General features: G+C 40.4%; 1 protein-coding gene across 3 annotated transcripts in view; it reads right to left on the bottom strand.

Annotated features, from left to right (window-relative positions):
* Window positions 1-18,690, bottom strand: part of gramd1bb (GRAM domain containing 1Bb) — a gene marked incomplete at its 5' end in the record, with an annotated part of 65,872 nt that extends 47,182 nt beyond the window's left edge. For 2 of the 3 annotated variants that reach the window (XM_083913536.1, XM_083913534.1), the window contains 3 exons: window positions 8,508-8,534; window positions 12,095-12,186; window positions 18,283-18,690. In XM_083913536.1, the coding sequence (XP_083769662.1) occupies window positions 8,508-8,534; window positions 12,095-12,186; window positions 18,283-18,690 (527 nt within the window). The remainder of the gene's footprint in view (window positions 1-8,507; window positions 8,535-12,094; window positions 12,187-18,282) is intronic. The other variant, XM_083913535.1, reaches the window with a different exon arrangement.
* Between the last annotated feature and the right edge of the window lie 2,628 nt (window positions 18,691-21,318).

The raw sequence follows: 21,318 nt of genomic DNA, 5'->3' as shown, positions 1-21,318 counted from the left end.
TCGCATCGGCTAGTTTCAGGAACTAGACTTAAAGAACACAAAGAAACAGAAAAATCATAAATTAGTGTACTTATTATATCCATTATCTCTGATCTCCACAAAAGGTACGTTCATTTGATTTGGATTATCCTGAACAGTAGTTGGTCCAGATAATCTTTTTTACGGGTAAGAAAAGTACAATTTCACTTTGCTAGGATCAAAAACCACGCTTTAAGTCATCTTCATATTCAAATGACAAGGCCAAATGTGGTCGTAAATATGCTCTGACATTTGCTTTTAGTCGAATACCAATCCAGTAAATTCAAAAGCAACAATCATTGTTTCTGAGATTTGTTTGTCTGCGTGCATGTATAAAGTACAGCAGTGTGTTATTGTGCTTGCAGAGTGCAGTCCTTTCACTCCAGTTGCTGCTGTGACTCAATACAGAGCACCCACATGTACCATGAATCACTGTGATCAGAGGCCCTCAACCACTCCTCCATCTATTCAATCAATTCAATTTTTGCTGCGGCACCTGATAATACATTTGCCTCTCCAGTCAGAGCAATTTTTTCCCAATCCTTTACCCCTGACGGAGCTTCCCAGCACCCATTGAGATGTTTCTTATGGCTATACAATAACTAATACAGATTTTATACCGGTCAGTGAGGTATAAAGTTTCACTGAGAGAAATTGATTAACTGAGGAATTTCCTGTTGAGATTAGACACACAGGCATTAACATTTTAGCAAAATGTTATGCTGCTGCTTGACATATGGAAAATATGCACAGAGTGCCTTCAATATTCAAAAAGTGGATGTATAAAATGACCCTGGGTGCTTCGTTCTCTTGCAAACGTAGGATGCAGAGGAACAGAAGAAGTCCTAAGTAAGAATAATCCATGGCCCCTTTTGAAACAGCTAGAGGGGAAATCAATCATGTCTGCCAGGTGGAAGGCAATTCAGAGGAGACCGATTACAGGTTACAACACTTGATTTATAAAACCTGAAAAACAGACCGTCTATTAAAGATGGATATGTTTCAGAAAGGCAATCTGGCACAAAGAATTTAATTTGACTGTTAAGGTCTTTAGAGTTTAGTGTTAATCTTCCACAGCTCTGCAGAGCTAAACCCCTGCATGGACCTGCAGGGGTTTACATGACAGATGGATCTCCACCTCCAACATATTGAAGGTTCATCCCTGTGGATATGCATCTGGATGAGAGTGCATATTTGCAGAATAAAATACATTAAATGTTGGCCTGCTGGGGTCGAAATATAGACATACAGCGTGATCAGCGAGATTGATTTACTGATGCACATATGTGAATTAAACTGTGAGTCACCAGAGGGCCCGTGATTAGTCAGCAGTAAAGTCCTGCTGAATGCAGACGCACTTAAATAGATACAGTTTACCCTGTTCCATAGTACTTGTCTCCTTATCCTTGCCTACATACTGTAACTGTCCTAATTTACTACTTGGAGTGGAACAATGGATTGAATGAACTCCAGCTTCATTATCTTACTGACCTCAAATTTCGCCGTGCAACCAATACCTCATTAATAAGACAGTAGACAATAAGTACATTAAAAGGGCTTGATGACAAATGGATTGGTATCAATTTCAGCTCCAACTGTTCAGTGGACGGATATGAAACAACGTCTCCAAATGAAGAAGGCGGGTCTAAATTTAGTTTACTTCTTACCACTAAATGACATACGTGCATGGCATATCTCCTTGTGCATCTCTACAGTGAGGCAGATGTCCACCTAGCATGAAAACAAGGCCTTTCACAAAAGCGGTAAGTGGGTGTGCCAGTGACAGACAGATTGTCTACAGACAGGGGTACTTAATGAATCACCTACAGTGCTTGACGTTAACAGCTGGCCCAAAATACAGGCCATGATGTGATAATAAGTCAAATTGGTGAAAATCTCTGTGGAAGTGTTTTGGGCTAGATTTTTTTTAATGGAAATCGAGAAATAGCCAGAGACACCCTTTTTGAAATAGTTCCAATCAACCCATCCAAAAATTGAGGACCCATGTGTTCTGTTTTGAGATTTATTTCTTAAATTCAGTATCTAAAGCAGGGCTGCTGCAAGATTGATTCTCTCATTATTTGATCCCTCCTAAATAATGTTTTATCATCTTAACACTTGGTTAAGTGTATATCAACAACTACTTATATTACACATTATTGAAAATGTAAAAAAAACCCACACAAATACACTGTGAAATGCACTGCTTAATTTGCATACATAAAGTTAATTGAATTATTTTACCCATAAACCTCATATTTTAGAGCCATGATACAAATTCAGTGGTTAAATGAAGAGTGCTGTCAGAGGTGGTGTTCATCTCACTGACCAACATTAGGCTACAGGAAACAGTACCATTAAAGTTAATTTTTTGTGTGGCCGACTTCACAGGTGTTTTGCATCAAAGCTGAGGACAGTGGAGCAGGGCACACCAGGTACTAGTGTTGAAAAAAACTGGTCACAGTATTCTTATATAAGACGGTCATTTGTAGCTCAGACATACTGGGCGTCGGGTGATGTGTTTTTAAAAGAAACACAGTTTGAGAGGAAAAAGTTTGAGAAATTCTGATTTGAAAACCAACAATTGAAAAAGGGATGTGTAAAATAGCTTGAAAATTTGGCAAAACTATTTTTTTCAGTTGCCTTTTCCTTACTGTGTCTTGCGAATAGTGAAAGGAAGGTGGGAGCACATCAGAAATTAACATTTTCATTTTAGGAGAATGGTTATATTTACTAGCCGTGACAGCGACGCTGGTGTTGTTTTCACCATGAGAACCGTGAGTCTGTGTGTGTGTGTGTGTGTGTGTGTGTGTGTCATCACGTAGTCAGAGACACCTACTCTTGCAGAGATGGTTTTGAGTACTTCGCTAGGTGGGTATATGTCTGTGGCAAGATTTTGTCACCAAAACCGTGCAACTGTGCATGATAGTCTAAAACATTACAGGTCTGTAGGCAGGTAGGAAATAGGGAATTCCCTACTTGTGTCTAGTAATGATGAGTGATGTCCCTGGCAATATTGTTGCATTGAATGTCTTTAGGTTAAACATCACACAGAAAACTGGAATAAACTACTAAGTATTGGGGTTTTCAATTATGTAAAAACCGACTTATATAGATTGCAGACAGAAACATATTCATATTAAAGAAAAAAATTCTACACATTACGTCTTTGTGTATGAATGGCATGACACTATTTGCATCACCATTTTACAAAAAGATGTGGAGCAGTGAGTCCATTTTATAGTAGAAATCGGAGACTCTTTAGCCAGCAGCCGCTTTTTTCCATTAAGGCAATTTAGCTATTTTTTCCATTGTCTTATAACAGAAATAATGAATCAAAGTGTGCTTGAGCTACTAGCACTTTATTAACATCTTAATCACTATCATTTGTGATTCACTTAAGGGCTGTATAGATGGTTATGTGAGGGTAACACAGGAATACCTGCCAGGAGTATTTATCACAGAGTGGTAACCTAAAGCAGAGCTAGGACTGCCCTGTATCCCCATTGACAGGGACAGTAAATCTAACCAAATTGCCCCTAATGGACCTGGGGAGCAGAGATCACAGCGGATATTTAGGAGGCCTTGAAGCCAACTGGAAAATCCCTTCTACACAAACACGTGTGTGTGTGTGTGCGCGCGTGTGTGGGTGTGTGGGCTGTGATTTATTCCACTGCACCCTGCATTCATCAGGTTAAGGTAAATGTATGTATCATTTTTGATACATTCTCCTGTCAAAGGCGTATAATATTTGAATAAAATGCTGAAGAAAATAAAAGCTGACAATAAAGAAGATTTTTACACTGAATTTGCTGAGCCGGTCTGAAACAAATATAAGCCCTGCCACACCTACGATAATACATACTGTATCTGGAATAGTTACTGCAGTCACAGTCACAGCTTTTTGTATTGACAGTCCACTGTGAAGCACTGAATGTATAAAACAGCTAAACATGCATATTGACATTATTCTTATCGTGTAAAAGGCTTGTTTAATTTCTTAAGCAAGTCAGAATAATGTGCAGTATTTGACATTTAAAAGTCTGCTGTGGACAGAGAGAAAGCGGGTGCATTTTCGCAGCAAAGGTCAAACAGAAAAGGGTACAGCTGCAGAACAATAGCAGGGCCGTCTAGGCCATGTGATTCAGTCAGTGGAAACTACATTAGCACTTAGTTCAGGATGATTGTCAGCCAGCCAGAGGACCGATTCTATATAGTTTATAATAGATTATAGAAGAGTAGTACATGTGAAAATAACTAGGGCTTTCTTATAAGAGTGGACATCAGATAGTATTAGAGACATATGTCAATTCAATGTTTAGTACTCGCCTGTTCTTAGGTATCTGGAATCTATCCTGTATCCTATCTCTTACATATAAATATTAAGGAATACTATTGTACCAATACTACACATTGTATTTTTTCACCATATATCAAAGGTTATTAATGGCATACATTAAGTTTCATATTAACTTCAAGCGCCTTATCCGTTATGCATGTGCTGTTTTGACCGAACATAATTAAACTACATAATAAGAAATTGCCGAAGCTACAGAAAGGTAACAGAAATCAGACCTGACCTTATGTTTGTGCATGGTGAACAGGCAGACACCATCCTGGCCTCTCTCCTGGCTCTCATGGCCTCTCTTCACTCTCTGTCCCGCTGTTTCGTTGTCAGATTGTCACTTGTCCAGCATGCCTTATCACCAACGCCAAGCCTCATAAAATCCCCCTTGTCCTCCTCTCTTACGCGGCACATAAAAAAAAAAAATCAGTCAGAGGAAAAATAATGTCACCGGCTCCGAAACTGAAAGTTGCAAACAGAGGTGATATAGAAAACACTTGTTAAGCTCAAATGCCTGTTCAGAAGCTGCAGGATGTCCAGACTGACTGGATGCTGCTATCCTGATACAAATGTATCTAAACCAGTGTTCACCTCTCCTTGCTCACAATTACCCACAGCTATTATCAAATTACCGTCTTTCCTCCCTGTATATCAAAAACACAGTGACTTTCAATTTTCTATCCAGGTGGTTCGCAGCCTCGGCTCCTACCGCATCATCTCACATCTGCTTCGCTGAGCCATGGATGAGCAGTTGTACGAGGGAGGATGGATCAGTGATGTGAGCGCTCTGATTGGCTGGCTGGCCATGGTGTGTGTGTGGGAAGGTCTCTTTGGTAGGCTCTGTGCAAACGGCTATGCTTGATAAGGGTGGTCCTTCACCTCCTTTCCTCCTCTCCCTGCTTCATCAGCCTCCCTCCCCTGCTTTGCTCCCCTTCACTTTCTCTGTCTCTCATCCTCCTGTGTCTGCAATAGCTGCAGGCATACATCCGTGGTCCTCGACCAAAGCATCGCCCCGTCTTTGTGAGAAGCACAATCAGTAATGCGGGGGCTGCACGCACACAAACGCACACATGAATATGGAGAAGGGATAGCAACTACGTCATGAATTCTTAGCATCTTGCAGACATAGCTACCCTGGCAAAGCCCATGACCCAAATTCACTAAGAAGCACTTACATCATTGTCAGCATATGCCAGATATGATATTGTGTGCAGCTAAAGCTAGACAGGTGTGCAACTACAGGCATCAACAGGGATGACTGCCTGGAGGAATCAGATAGCACTAACAAATCTGGAATTAATGTAAACATAAATGCTGTAGATGTAATAAAGGGAAACAAGTGAAGATGATTAGATAAATAGATAAGCACTCAAACGAAAACAACTAATGGAGCAAACAAAAAACAAGTAAAGAAAAAAAATGACATTATTACATGAACTACACTAGATTAGAACAAGGACCATTTTAGTAGTTTTTGATTGAATTTCAGCCTGGATTGGATAATAATTAAATACAATATGTTATGTGTGCCCGGCTTGGGTATATTACGCTCAACTGTACTGATTTATCCTTTCCGTTCTTGAAAGTCATCTGGAACAAGAAACTCGTCGATTTGTGAATATCATTTTCTCAATATGTTGGATCCTTGCTTTTCTGAGGCTACTACACAAGGTAAAGAGAAAGATCAGATTATGCTGACCTCCATCACAGGATGCTAATGTCTCAAACCACAGACGATGATCGATAACCTTGCAATTGAGATGGCGGAAGAGCAATGCACACATCAGAACAAAGGCAGAAAAGGTAGAAAGTACATTGCAGGACTGTTGAGGACAATATCAGCAGTGGCACTCTATGATATGTCATTATAGGGACAAGATCAGCTCCTGTCACATTATCCAACTCAGCAGCCACTTCTTTTGTCAGCCACAGAATACACCAGAGCATCACACTGACAACAACTGAATACAACTCTTCTTTTAAACATGCAAACTGCAGAGTTTCCAAATGCACGTCCATCCTGCTAACTTTATCAAGCCAGAAGGCTTTTTGCATGCATTATTTACAGTTTACAGCTTTATAACAAACTCAGTATTGATCTTTTGCAGTTTGTGTGACTCATGACCACTTAGGAAATACCTGCAGTGGGGAGTACAGATTGAACTTATCTGGCTTGTAGATCCAGGAGACAATATATTCTGTTGTACGTCATATGTGATGGATATGATCTTAAATGTCATTTTCATGTATATTCTGAGGGCGTTTTAACGCTGAATCATTAATTTCTCTGATTTTCTTTCACTACACTTCTCCAATTTGATTACATACTGATGATCTTAATCCTACCACCCTCTAATAGAAGTGTTAACTCAAAAGGCAAAATGTGTAATTCAAACATTATTTAAAATAATGCGGATGGGATCCTATGTTTTCTTTATTTGCCAAGAGGAGAGCAGATACTTTGATTAAAAATAATATCTACTCCTCCCTCATTGACAAACCCAGAATCTATGAATAAGCAAATATTGTTTCTCTTCAAACGTTTAGCTGTTGGACACAATATGTGTTCACTGTAAAGTCCATTCTCAATGTATGTGCACTGGAGCCTTCAAGTTTCGACATTACACTTACATATTTAAGTTAAATATAAATGTGATCACAAAATCATGCTTGTAGGCAGTCCATGCTTAAACTCAGATTAAAGGCAAGAAAATGTCTCCCAACAGCAGATCAATGGGTCTCCCAACAGTCTTCTAGTGTCAAACTCTACACATACTTGACACAAGTTGCCCAGTGAAGGTCAGGAAAAGCAAACACATCTTTGAGTGGACAGGGACTTCAAATATTGCCAAATGCGTAAATGATGACAACACTCACTGTTGTAAGAAAGCTTTTTTTTTTTTTACAAACTGTGCAGTCCATATGCAAAGTAATATATATGTTCAGCTTACTTCAACGGTAATTAAAACAGCTGGAATTTAAGAACTTAATTTCCCTCAATTTCCATTAAAATGCACAACTACTGGCTTGAAAGATACACAGACAACACACGCTTTCAAAATAGCATCTGCTGGTTGTGTGTTGGAGTACAGAGACTCCTAGTGGTTTAAACCTGGCTCGACCTTCTAGTCACCCAACTCGCATGACTGAACACTCAAAGCATACCAAACCAGACACACTCATACCAGAGTGTGCACACACACAAATGCACCAAAATAACAGTGTCAACTCAGCTCAGAAAACAGGCCACACAAACACCACTTCAACTGACTGATCACTCCATGCAGAGTACACCCCACAACATACACACACACTGCCAAGCTTTCATGATTGCCTCATACAAAGCCTTGAATATGACTTCCCACAGTACTCCTTACAGCACAATATGTAGTCAGTGCTGAGTTACCAGACAAATGGGGCCAGGGGATGCCACTCATGTACAAATGAAGTAAACACGAGCGAACCCATGAGTAATACATCTGGATATCATTAGGGAAGCTACCTCTGACACAATTAAAATGTGGATTATGTAACATTTAACGAAACCATGTTTTGTAAAGTCAGAGTATGAACGGTGATGCTATATCACTGCATTATCAAGTTAACCATGGAGGACCAGCTACTCGTAGAATTCCCTGTTCCAACACTTTTCCTGTGGTGCCCCACAAGACCAAAAACATCATTACCTATCACTTACCTTTTCAGCTTGTGCCTTGAACCCTTTTCGTGTCAGGACTCGCACAGTGTCTCTTGTGACAGCAAAGCCTTCACACCCTGGAAAATCAAGTGTCTGTGCCCACAGTGTGTGTCCACAGAGCTGACCTGCCACTTGCTGGCTAGCTAAAAGACTATAAGCTCCACAATAGTGTCCAACTCACAAAGCCCTGTTTGTGTCTGGTGTTGTTTGTCCAATAAAAGCAAACAATGGCATTCCATGGCTTGCAACTGTATTCACTGCAGGCCTCTCCAAATGTAAAGCGCATTCAGACACCTTGGTTGGCGGACAGAGCCGTGAATCTGTGTCACATGTGGGGTGGGCGGGCCAGGGCAAATGGGGTGACAGTGAGGCCAGTCCCACTGCATCTGTGCTCTGTGAGCCCATCGGCACACAATGCCAGACAAAGTCAGACAAAGTCAGACTTACCTGATTTTGTCCGCTGCACTGTCAGACCTGCAGAGGAAAAGAGAGGAGTATAGTCTTAGACAATGTATTACTACTTTTGAAATCATTAATAATAGTAATGAAAATAAAAAGACACTAGAAACCAGAGACCATCTTGCGATTGGATAACATCAGCCACAACGTAAAATCTGGCCAGGGGAGTAAAGCGGTGGGGCAATGGCCCCTACCCTCAGATCACACTCATTTTCAAACCCTACCTTCATTTTGATCTAAACTAAACATCTGTAAAGTATTATTACTGTATCTTGCAAGGTTGGGATGCTTACGTGGGGAAAGAAATCTGTGCACGCACACACGCACGCACGCACGCACGCACGCACACACACACGAAACGAAACAATGCCAGCGTTGCGATCGTGGCTGGTATAAATATTAAGTAATTATTTTCCATTTTAAGCAGCATATAAACACTGAATAAATGGTTTAATATTACACATTACACTATACTATTAAGTTAGTTTAAGCGGAACGCAATTTTATCATTCTCACACACGTAGCATCTTTTACTGGTATATTACTACTATTACTATATAAATAGTAATGTATGTTTAATAAAATTAACCTGGTTCGTACATATGCATTAACAGTTCATACTCTTTCAAATGCACTGTTTCATTATATATCAATACAGACACGTTATATACTGTAGTATTTTCACACATTCAATAACAAGTTCTTAATCCAGTTGCAGATGATTGAAAAGAGTGAGAAATTATAATAATTGACAAATCCATGATTTAACATATCTGGGATCAGATCATCAACAAGTTTGCTTACTGTGCCTAGAGTCAGAACTGACCACAGTTTCACAGTTCAGTCTTTATGGGAGAAACTCTAGAAAACTTGCCACTGAATTTTATTAAAATAAAGCTTTAAACTATTTAATAATATCTTGCACTGCATTATAACTGCACAGTGCTTCTACATTGTATTTATTTTATATTTTATCTCACTTTTTAGCAATTTTTTTTTAACTCGGGGGGGGGGGGGGGTATAGTAGTTATATAATATATACTCTACACTGCGATGACATTTCTCAGGGTGTAATCCTGATCCACAACTCATAATCATGTGCTATTTCATTCATTCATTCATTTCAAGTCATATTACACTGTCTTAGCAAAGTCACACTGTGATATTACATAACCCTATCTGCAGATATAGTGGAGGAGTTGAACTTGGCAGAAGCCACAAATGTAAATACATGAAAATGACAGCAAATAAGCAAACTTATCCTCATCATCTGAATCCCTCTCCCTGAACCATGGATGCCCTAATAATCTTGTAGAAGCGGCTAAAATCACAGCTAGTGGCACATAATTAACCAGCAGCCTTCTGTCACTTCACCAGAAAATGCAGCTGCACATAGCACACTGAGCAAACTGCAGCACATAAGACAAACAGACACAGACGCAGTAAGAGCAAACAAAACTGGCGGACATGGATACAGCGAGACGGGTTTGAGTTGTGGAGAGGCAGCGGTGCAGCATCCAGGCAGGGATGCCACTGTTTTTACCTGCAGAGGAGACATGACATTCCGTGCCCTCTAAAGCCGGCTACAGAACGCTGCTCTCCCTGCAGCTGCTGCAGACGCCCCTCACTAGCTATCACCAGCACAGCAAAAAGAAGAGCAGCTAGAAATCCCATAGGTTTGACAGGTACTGTTCCTTATTCGAGCAAGTGGAGACACTGAGCGAGAAGAGTGCGCGGGAGGGAGAGCCAGAGAGGGATTCAAGCAGAAGAGTGCAGGACGCAGAGACAGAGTGGAGGTGGAGTGAACCGTAGACAGAGCTGAAGGCAGCGAAGTGGGTGGATATTACGAGGCTAGACGAAGAGGATTCCTACACATTTTCTCTTTTTATCAGAACATTCCTACACCATTTTTTGTGTGTGGATAAATGAGGTATTTCTGTATTATGTATACGCCCACGGATGACAAAATCAGCAGCAGCCTCTCTCCAGTAACTATTTAACCACATGTTTTGCAGATGCTGTAGAAAGCTATTTTTTTTGTTAGAAGGCTGTGGTTATCTGATATGACTTTTAAATCCCCTGTTAGTTCGACAGATTTAGAAATTGTCAAGCTCAATACCTTTGCCAAGAGCTGAAAGGTGTTAGATTTGACTCAGAGTATGGGTTCTCCTTAGTCCAACATTCTGTTTAAAGCTGGAGTGCGGGGCTTTACATTAATGCACATTCGTTACAGTACATTCAACCACTTGCCAAACGAGTTCAAACAATGCTGATTAAGCCTGTCATTGCCAGGGAAAGCTCTCTATTTCACATTTGATCCTTTCACATTTTTTGGTGTCTGTGGCGAATTTCATGTGCTGGCGTGACGGACGTGATGCATTTTATGTCAACCAGCCAGAGCTAGAGAGGGTTAAGAGCTAAAGTGTCCCAGAAAATCTTCTGGAGTGGATACTCCAGATGAAAAAGAAACTCTGTGTTCAAATAAAGGATTTAAGTGAAAAAAAGCACTGCTCTTATTTTAGGCCAAAAAGACAACATAAAAAGTTCAGCAATGCAGACAGTTCTAGTTTCCTGACACATCGTCTGCCTTATCTCCTCACGAGTTCCCTCCTGGCTGCATTGCTTTACTTACGGAATAAAATAGGAAACTGCATTTCACACACACACACACACACACACACACACACACACACACACACACACACACACACACACACACACACGCACACACGCACACACGCACACACGCACACGCACACACGCACACGCACACACGCACACCAGATTGAGTAACTGATTTAATGTCCAGGTCAGACACCTGTTCTCCTGTGACAACTGCAGCATATTTCAAGGAGATAAAGAGCCAATGATACTGTCTGTGTCTCAACTCAAACTGAGCTATGGAAAAGCAGAGACACCAATTACTGCAGGCGTAGTTACACATGGGCTCCATTACGTGACTATTTAATAGGCTGATATGGACAAAAAAGGGCCTTTTGGTCAATATACCTTGAAAACCAAGTGCACAGAATCCATCCATTCATGTAAGCTAGTTGAAGACTTGAATTTGTATTTTGAAGGGAAAAAAAGGAGAAAAATAAGGTAAAGCCACAATGTAACTGTCTGTTTCATTATATTATATATATTATATATATATATTTATTATATAGCAATTTCTTTGTGCACCAGTATGAAAGGATCCTTCCTAGTAGAGAATGCATGCAAGAAACAGACTGATATGAAGTCAGGGAATACCTTGACATGTTGAGTTGATTATTCATCCCAACTGCATGAATCTACACGTGATAGATAAGGTAGACACAAAAAACTGCACTGTGTGCCCAGACTTGCCCTTGAATTCAAAGGTAATAAAACTGTGAAATAAGAATCAAACTTTCAATGTATATCTTTCTAGTATTCAATTAACTGAATGAAAATGGTAAAAATGTTTCCTGGATCTAATCCTGTGATTTTGAGTAAGTAAGATTTTCATTAAATCATAATTAAATATTCTGAAAAGTCCATATAGTACAGTAGCAACACATGCGCGTCAACAAACACAAACACACTCTCACCTCTCCTCTCGGATGAATGGAGTCAGGAAGCGAGTGTTGTCATCTTCATGGCTGCTCTGCTGGCTGCTCTGCTGGCTGCTCTGCTGGCTGCTCTGCTGGCTGCTCTGCTGGCTGCTGCGTGGCACATGAAAAAGAAATGAGGCTGCAAATCATTACCGCATTCTTCTATGAAACTAAAATGTGATGGTGTACATGGATTTCATCTTGTGGTATTGTAGAGAAAAGATTATTGGGAGTAATCTCACGAATCAGGGTTTTTTCTTAATGTATTAGTTAAGTACGTTATGTAAATTGCCATAGTCGTCACCATTTTGCCCCTACACACACAAGGGGTACAAAAACGTGAAAAAAACATGAAAGAAAACAAAGCATAGCATAAATAGACCCTATTATAAAAACACAACAGTTGTTCTTTGACATTACATTTACTTTCAGCTGTCTTGCTCTACGTTAACCAGGCAAAGATCCGTTTTTCACATAAAACTTTTGCAACTGTTTTTTTTGTCCTTGTTTTCTTTTTCATTTTTTCTTTATTATTTTTATTCTTTTATTTTATTCTAATTTCCCATTTGTTTCGTCATTTGCATCATTGTAGTATTTAATTGTATTTAATATATTTATTTCACAAACATGTATTTCTGTAACTTTTTTTTCTCACTATTTGTAAGCTGGCTGTTTGGGGATTAGCTGGGGTGTGAGTGTGCGTGTGTGTGTGTGTGTGTGTGTGTGTGTGTGTGTGTGTGTGTGTGTGTGTGTGTGCATGTATAAGTCCTGCATTGTGATTCACTGTATTTATTTTTTGACTTTGTATTATGTATATCATTATAATGAAGGACCCCCTCGAAAAGGAAACGATTCATCTCAAGGGGCTATACTGAATAAATAAATTCTAAAATTCTACTGGCTGTGACATCAGCTGTCCAAGATCCTGCAAAATAAGTGTGAAATATATACAAATATACAGTATATGGCAACTTGGTCCTGTCCTGTACATGTACATATCCAACGATGACACTAGAGGGGGCTGTATGACATAGGCTATGAAAAAGATAAGGCTCCTGATAATAAGGGAGATTGTTGCAGATTTGTAAATGAATATATTCATGAGATAACCATGAACACATAAAACAGCAAAAGTAGCGAGACCTCTGACTGGCTCTTCTTTAAAAGTTCAAGTTAAGATATTTGTGATCTAGTTAGTTGTCAATAGGTTTAAGTTGCACATATGAAGAGCATCACACAGGCGTTGTTGTCACTGTCAGGATGACTCTTCTACTTTAAGATTCTGCTGTCATTCCGTCCACACTTTGACATTTAAGAATAAAGCCGGTCTGTTGGGAAAGGACTTCATTAATTCACACTCTAACCCCGAGGGTGAGTTAATCCGATTCCAACAGTAGCAGCGCTCTACACAAAGCGGGAGGGTAACCTGGAATGCATGAAAAGCAGATTTTGAGAGTTGGGATACTTTCCGTACACTGTAGAAGCACGCTGAAAAGTCTTTCCACCTCTGTAGTAGCCATTACCCAATAATTTATCCCTGTATTTCATCTTTAATGCTATTTTTGATCAAAAGAAGTGAAATAATAAACTGAATATTTATTCACATTTACTCAGTAAACCGCATAACATGAACTCGTCCAACTGAAGGTTGGGCTGTATGTCTTTAAGTAAAAGACAGCTTTAAAAAAGTATTTTATATGGTAAATAATAATGTGCATTGAGATATAGCTGCATTAAAGAGGAAACATTGCAGCATACAGCACCATTCGTGCATTTGAGCAGTTGGGATGGATAGATGTGACACGGATACTGTATGTTGATAGTCCGGAGATAGGATCAGTTGATTGCTTCAGAAATGTATTTCTTTTTACCATCACATATCAGCCTAAATGAGGTGAAAAATACTTATACTGTGTTTTTCTTGTGGAATATCACTTGAGCTCCACTCCTTCAGCTCTGAGCTCCTGCTTTCTCTGCAGCAGATGCCGTGTGTCTACATCTGTTCTCTTAGAGGGACGACATGTGCTGTGAAAGCGGATGTGTTTATAAGGGTTTATGCAAGTGTTAACAAGTGTATCCTTTGCCTTTACTGCGTGTTCTTTTGAAATCGCAAGGACAGACAAGTGACGTAGGATTGGTCCCCACTGAATTATTCATCACTAATAAACAATTGAAGGAATATGCTTTGAGCAGGACAGCAAGAAGGCGTGACAAAATCCTGTCAATCTTAAGACAGACATCTAGAATGCAGGAAACCACAAAAAATGTTTTTCATCAATATAGAATGTCCAACACATCTGCTCTGGTCTTTTGTATGTTGCTTGTTGTTATGGTAAACAGGAAGGGAGCGAGTCGCTCTTCCTGATCGTTTCTATCTCTAATTAATTTTCTAAATAAATCTATTTGTCTTTGACACCTGTTTGAGTAAACACGTGCGTCATGTAGAATTTTTTTGCACTACTCTTAATACTAGGCGAATTCATGGTAAATTGTGTGTATTGCCTTCAACATACACACATTTCTCTCTCTCTCTCTCCCCCTCAAGCGCACACACACACACATCTCTCTCTCTCCCCCTCAAGCGCGCGCGCGCGCGCTCACACACACACACACACACACACACACACACACACACACACACACACACACACACACACACACACACACACACACACACACACACACACACACACACACACACACACACACACACACACACACACACACACACACACACACACACACACACACACACACACACACACACACACACACACACACACACACACACACACACACACACAGGTTCAGTTACCACATTAAATAGGCCTACCACTGATATAATTTTTTCCCCCACAAAATAACGCAAATTATAATACATTTTAGGCAAAATTATACTTTTTGTTATGCGATTACGCAATTAATCAATGGAATAAACGGGAGAATACTCTATTACTAAAAGATTTGATAGCTGCAGCTCTAACTACTAGCTAACCTGGTAGAGTGGGTGCCTCATATACAGAGGCTAAGTACTGGCAGATTTATTAACGTTTCTTCAAATTGATAACAGTAACTCATCTAATTACTTGTTTTCCTAAGTCGCTTTGTGAGAGGTTGTGTCTGAAATATTTAAATGCTTGGACGAGGGGGAAGCAGTGAAGCCTGGAGGAGGATACTGCATCACCTCCTCAAAATAGCCCTGCTGTTATCAGCCGGCAGATTCCACTAGGTCTGCAAACTTCCACTGCTCCTAGACGGACAATCTTGTTGACACACACACGCACACACACACACACACGCACACACACACACACGCACACGCACACGCACACGCACACACTAACCAATCAAAACGCTAGAATGACAAGAATAATATGCTAGATTGACAGACTAACGGTGGTTACTATGAACATTTAAAGAAGGATTTACTGACCACACACCAGGTTTCACTTTAAAGGAAACACCGTAACAAAAGCTTCAAGGGTTCATTCAAACCAACCAGAGTGAAAACTAAACATAAAATTCCATCACATTTAAGGAAAGCTGGAGCTGAACTTTTAAGTATTTATTTTTTCACTTTTAATCATTACTGTGCACTTCTCCCTTGTCATGTAACACTGCGGGAAATCGACCAAAAGAAGGTTTGAATCATTTAATTACCAGCAGCGACTGCTCACCTTGTGATCCTGTAGACACCTTCTGTAGAGGGAACTATACCGCAGAGACAGTCTTTATATTTTGCCAGGTGTTTGATGTCTGTCTTTCTGTAGCCAGATTTTGTCACCACAATAGTGTTCCAACCACGCAAGATTACAAATTTTTAACCCCCTACTTCCATCGCCCTTGCTCTGACCACACCCATGTTTATACCTGTAAGGTTTTGTGACTGTATCTTGCACAGTTGCAGCATAACATGACAATATCTGACCACAGACTTACAGACATGCAGACATCTAGAAAAATACCCGCCTCTGTGGTAGTTCCTGCTACAACCTGAGTTTGAACTTGTGAGTACACTGTGACTGAGACAAGGGCTGGGAAGCCATGAGTACCATCCTTGCCGGAGGAAAAGGGTCCAGCGTGAATATATCTCAGCAAGTTCACCAGCTTGTGAAAGTGTTGGACCACATTTAATGTTTTTGTGTGCCAGAAATCTCAGTGTAGTTACATTAAGACGATTACAAAATCTACTGTTATATCACCTTAAAGATATCTTTTTACTTATGGTGCCAGTTTTTGATAATTTGTGTAACTTTATGAAACTGACAGTCTGATATTCACATCCACACCATGATTGGCCAGCTGTGCAAAGGCGAGAAAGAAAGCAGGTTTTGAACTTTACTCTGGGCAACAGTATAAATTCTTTCCAGGAGAGACCATCTGAAAATGTGCACCATTATTCCCATGTTTAAAAATTAGCGCGTCTGTATGGAATTTCACCCTGCATATATGTTAATGTAGACTGTTGCTGCACCACATTTCTTATACTCCTGTTCATTCTGTTTCTTGCCATTTTAGCTGTGTAGCATTTAGTTTTAGGGCAAGCGCTTTAAATTGCTGTTGAGGTGCCATACAAAAAAACTTGTCGTGCACTACTGCAGGTGCAGCTCATTTTGTAACAACAGGAGCTGAATCTCATATACAACATCATTGGTGAACATCCTCATGTTTACTTGTGTTCACAGATAATACCAGAGCCAACATACATTCATGAAGTGCCTCCATTAAATAAGGTAGCCTGAAGCTGCCATTTTATTTTTTTACAATGGGGCTATTTTAGAACAGTCTTGCATTAAATATTAGGTTGTCAAAAACTGCCCACAAAGCAGCAAAAAATAATAAATTAATGTGGCGACAAATTTCCGGGGGAACAATGCTGAGACAACAAATACCATGGGAAGATGGTGTATAGCACACTGTGTCCTCGCAACTTAGCATGACAAAACTTCAATAATTAAATGAAGATAAGCATTAAAATCTGGATTATTCATGTCATTCCCACACTGCTTTAAGCCTGCATATTTGTCCAGACTACATGCAGCCAGTAACAAGCAGCAGATTGAGGAATAGCCATGTTATCTTAACACCACAGTGTGGTATTAAGCTGAGGAAGGCTTGTTAGAACAGTCCACATTACACCTAAGGGAGCTGGGCTGCACACATGCCTCTGGAGACATGATGTCTTCCATTCAGATAAAGATAACACACATTGATGGAGTTTCAAGTCAGTGTGTCTTAACCCATTCCCAAATGTACACACGCACAAAAGTAAAGTTACTCTAAAAAGTTGTATCTATATTTTGTACCAGAACTTTTAATCTGTCTCATATTGTGTCTTTTCCCGATTTCAATTACACTCAACTGAAAATACTGCATAACTATCAATATTACTGTCTATCTTGCATTTTTATTAACTACTAGCTTTAAATCTGTACATATAACGTTTCAATGAGGGAGGTTTCTTAATTTAAATTGTTAAAATACTTTATTTGTGAAGAGGTACATTTTCTTCTGGACCCTTTGAGCTTTACTCTGCGCCACCGTCACATACACTCAGGTGTCAGTACAGTATGTCTCCTCTATATATCCGATAAGAACAAACCTATTGATTTTGTAAACCTTCTGACCTTTCCTGCAGTACTGCTGTCAGATGACCCTACGGTGTCCCCTTCGCCCTTTGTTTTAACACATAGTGTGTACATTTAGTATCCCAAGAGGAAGCACCCTGTTAATTTTGGTGAGGTCTTGACTCTGATGAGTCCATCCTTGGAGTGTAACGATCTTTGCCAATAATTATCATTTAAGAAGCTCAAATATTTGAACTATACATTTCTTGTTATTGTAACCTAAACCTAACCCTCAAACCTGCACAATTCTCTTTGAATGCAAGAATATTTAGAAAAGCTCTGAAAAAACAGCGCTTGTGTGTAGTCATTCAGGTGCTTGCTATTGATGCTATTCAAAAATCAATCTCTGACAGATGAAAAGAAAGCTTAAACTATACAGAAGTCCAAATGTTACATCTTCTAAAATTCACATGACAACAGCTTAACTCACTTTCAGTTAGTGGTACAATACATATGTGCGGGTAGCAACTAGCCTTGAAGCAGCATGGAAGTATTAGGAAAGATGAGGGGAGAAGAGGGGGATGAGGAGAGGTGAGTAGGGAGGGCCCATACCAACCTGCTCTCACTGCCTTGTTCCTTCTTCTGTCTGACCTTCAGCCACTTCCTCAACAGGAATCGCTTGCGTCGCGGAGAGGCACTGGGCGTGGAGCAGCGTGACCAGGAAGAGATGGCGTCTTCATCGCTGGATGGTGTGATCTCAATAGAAGGCAGCTGGAGGTATTCCTTGGAGCCGGAGTGAGATCGGGCCGTGAGATGCCCAACGGTTAGTCGGCCCCTTTCGAGGTCCCTCTCACTGGGCACGTTCCTCATGCGGCGCATCTTGAACCGCTTGCGTCGGAGTGTCGGGGTTGAGGAGCTGGATCGCACGGAGCCATCCGACACTGCGTTGCGTCCTCCGTCTGAGTATCCTGGCGCATCGTTTGGGACGCTCACCTGGAGCGAAGGGGGTCTAAGTGTGTCACTCATGGTCCTGACTAGCTTACCAAAGTGCAAATACAACACCTAAAGCACTTCTTTTTTTGAGATCTGTGGTTACAAAAACTGCAAATACTGCAGCTGGAGCTCAACAGATGAGGCACAGTTTAGATTCTTGACAATCTTTGGTGGACCTCGTACAGCCCCCTCAGTCCAGTTTGTTTATTTTAAAGCCCTCTCCACGTGCCAGCCAATGGACTTTAAGACTGGCTGAGAAGTCCTGATAGCAGATATCCTGGGCCTAACCAAGTCCTTTTGCTGCTCTTCAGCTGTTGGCTGATATATATCAGCTCAGTAGATGGCTGACAGACTTTGAAGAGTAGTCTTGTGGCAGTAAACTCAGTCTATCAGGCTGCAGAGGAGAGGGCTGGATTAGATAACAAAGGGGGCTTCTGTTCTGAGAGCAGCAGATGAAACATGTATAAGGTCTGTCAGGGAGTGTAACACAACTCCTTTGCTGGTCCTCCCGAGAGACTGGCAGGCCAAGTTACACAATCTCACTCACACGTTGGCCAAGCTGCCAAAGCTGTTACCTCAGCTGCTGTTGCTAATGCTAAAAAGTAAGACACCAACTGTAAGCCCTCAAATATTGATGCTGATGTTGTGAAAAGGCTGGGAGGTTGTTTGTTGTCACTTTGTGCGTTTTTAAAGATGCTGCAGCAGATGAATACAGCTGACCCGGGGAAAATCCATGCTGGAAGGTGAGGTCCGTCTCCACGCAGTTAATACCTACAGGTTAGAGGGAGGTGATAGGACTGCAAGGTACAAGGCAAGGCAGAGGGTGATGATGACCAAGTCACTCTCACACACACACACACACACACACACACACACACACACACACACACACACACACACACACACACACACACACACACACACACACACACACACACACACACACACACACACACACACACACACACACACACACACACACACACACACACACACACACACACACACACACACACACACACACACACACACACACACACACACGATAACCAATCACAGAAATGAGGCAGCCCCTCTGATGGGATTCACAAACACACCCACTCATTCTTATCTACTTAACATACAGTACAGTGCCTGTTCACCATCATCACCACCAGGTTTATCAACAAATGTCTTCTTTAAAAAAATGGCATTTAGTGTTTTTTACAGACCTTTAAACAATCTGTCAATTTCGACAAACCACATCAGAGATAAAAGACAACCTCTATAGATCACAGCCACCCTACACAATAGCTATCAACTGCTTTATAGGTTAAAGGGCATCCACTACAATCATGAGAGTACACCACAGTGAGGACATCTGCACTGACTGCCTGTTTAATGAGAAACCCTTGAGTTTTGTTGAATGGGGGCAAAGACAAAACCTTGCAGGTGCAACTGTCGAGCAAAAAGAAGAAGAAATAAAAATAAATCAAGGCAAACCATCACATAAGAAGCACTAGAATAACTGCTCTGCACATATGGCTTTCTCAGCTGGGCATCTATGAGGTGAGAAACAAGGGGAACTGTTATATGCTTACTAAGACAGAAGAGAGGCCATGCCTCGTACAAAAATAATATACAACCGTACCACTTACTACAATTACCACCAATAATAGACATATATTTTCTAATGAAATGGATCAAACTAAAACTGGTAGATAAAATGTATATTAAGTAATTTAAAGGTGAGTTTTACAGGTCCCATATTGTAATGGTCCATGAATATACAGCATGTCAAGGTGTTGTATATAAATACAATGAAAGTATCAAGGAGTTCAATCCACAGAGAAATGCACACAGCAAGTATTCAGGGACCAGGAAATACTGACCAATCAGAGGAGACAGGATGCTTAAATGGGCCATATCAGACAAAGGGTGAACACACACATATTCAGGCAAACAGTGTGAATTATAAGGTGTCCTTTTAACATTAAAGCATGTAAATATGTTGTAGTTAAAAGCATGAATGTGAAAATGAGCATAATATGGGACCTAGCCATGGAGTCTGTCCTAAAGGTTTAGCTAGGATGTTGTAGTGTCAAAGTGCCTTTACAGAAGAGGCATACGTACATGTTCTGTAGAAGCTGGTACAGATTAGAAAGCAATGAGGAAGTGGCTAGTGTGTAACTGATTTGGAATCTGAACAAACGTTGACTCTACTATTTACTATAAATCTAAGCTTTGTTGGCGCTCTGACTCTGAGAGGAACACGACCATGCAATAATCTAGCCTACAGGGAGTGAAAGCATGAAAAGGCCTTTTCTGAAATGGGACAAGTAAGACAAGGCCTGATTTTAGAGTTGATCCAAGAGACTTAATAGAGCTGGGATTTGATGACTACACTACGAAAGATACGTTAAGGCTAAGACAAAAAAAATACTCCAAAGTTTTCTGGCAGAGGGTTTTTAAAGGAACAGCCAAGTAGCTTAAGTGATTATACAACTTATAAACTTGGACTTCAAAAATGGATTTTGAGGATGGCTGAGATATAAAAAGACAAAAATGTTCATTCAGATGGAATAAATTGTGACTGTCATATGAGGTAACACAACATTTAACCTAAGATTGTGGTCACACAGACAGATATTACTGTCTGTCTACAACTATTACCAGCACAGC

Source organism: Echiichthys vipera (genome assembly GCF_963691815.1).
Source record: "Echiichthys vipera genome assembly, chromosome: 5".
Taxonomy (NCBI): Eukaryota; Metazoa; Chordata; class Actinopteri; order Perciformes; family Trachinidae; genus Echiichthys; species Echiichthys vipera.
The sequence above is the reverse complement of the archived record's forward strand: the minus strand, read 5'-3'. Positions and strand labels throughout refer to the sequence as shown.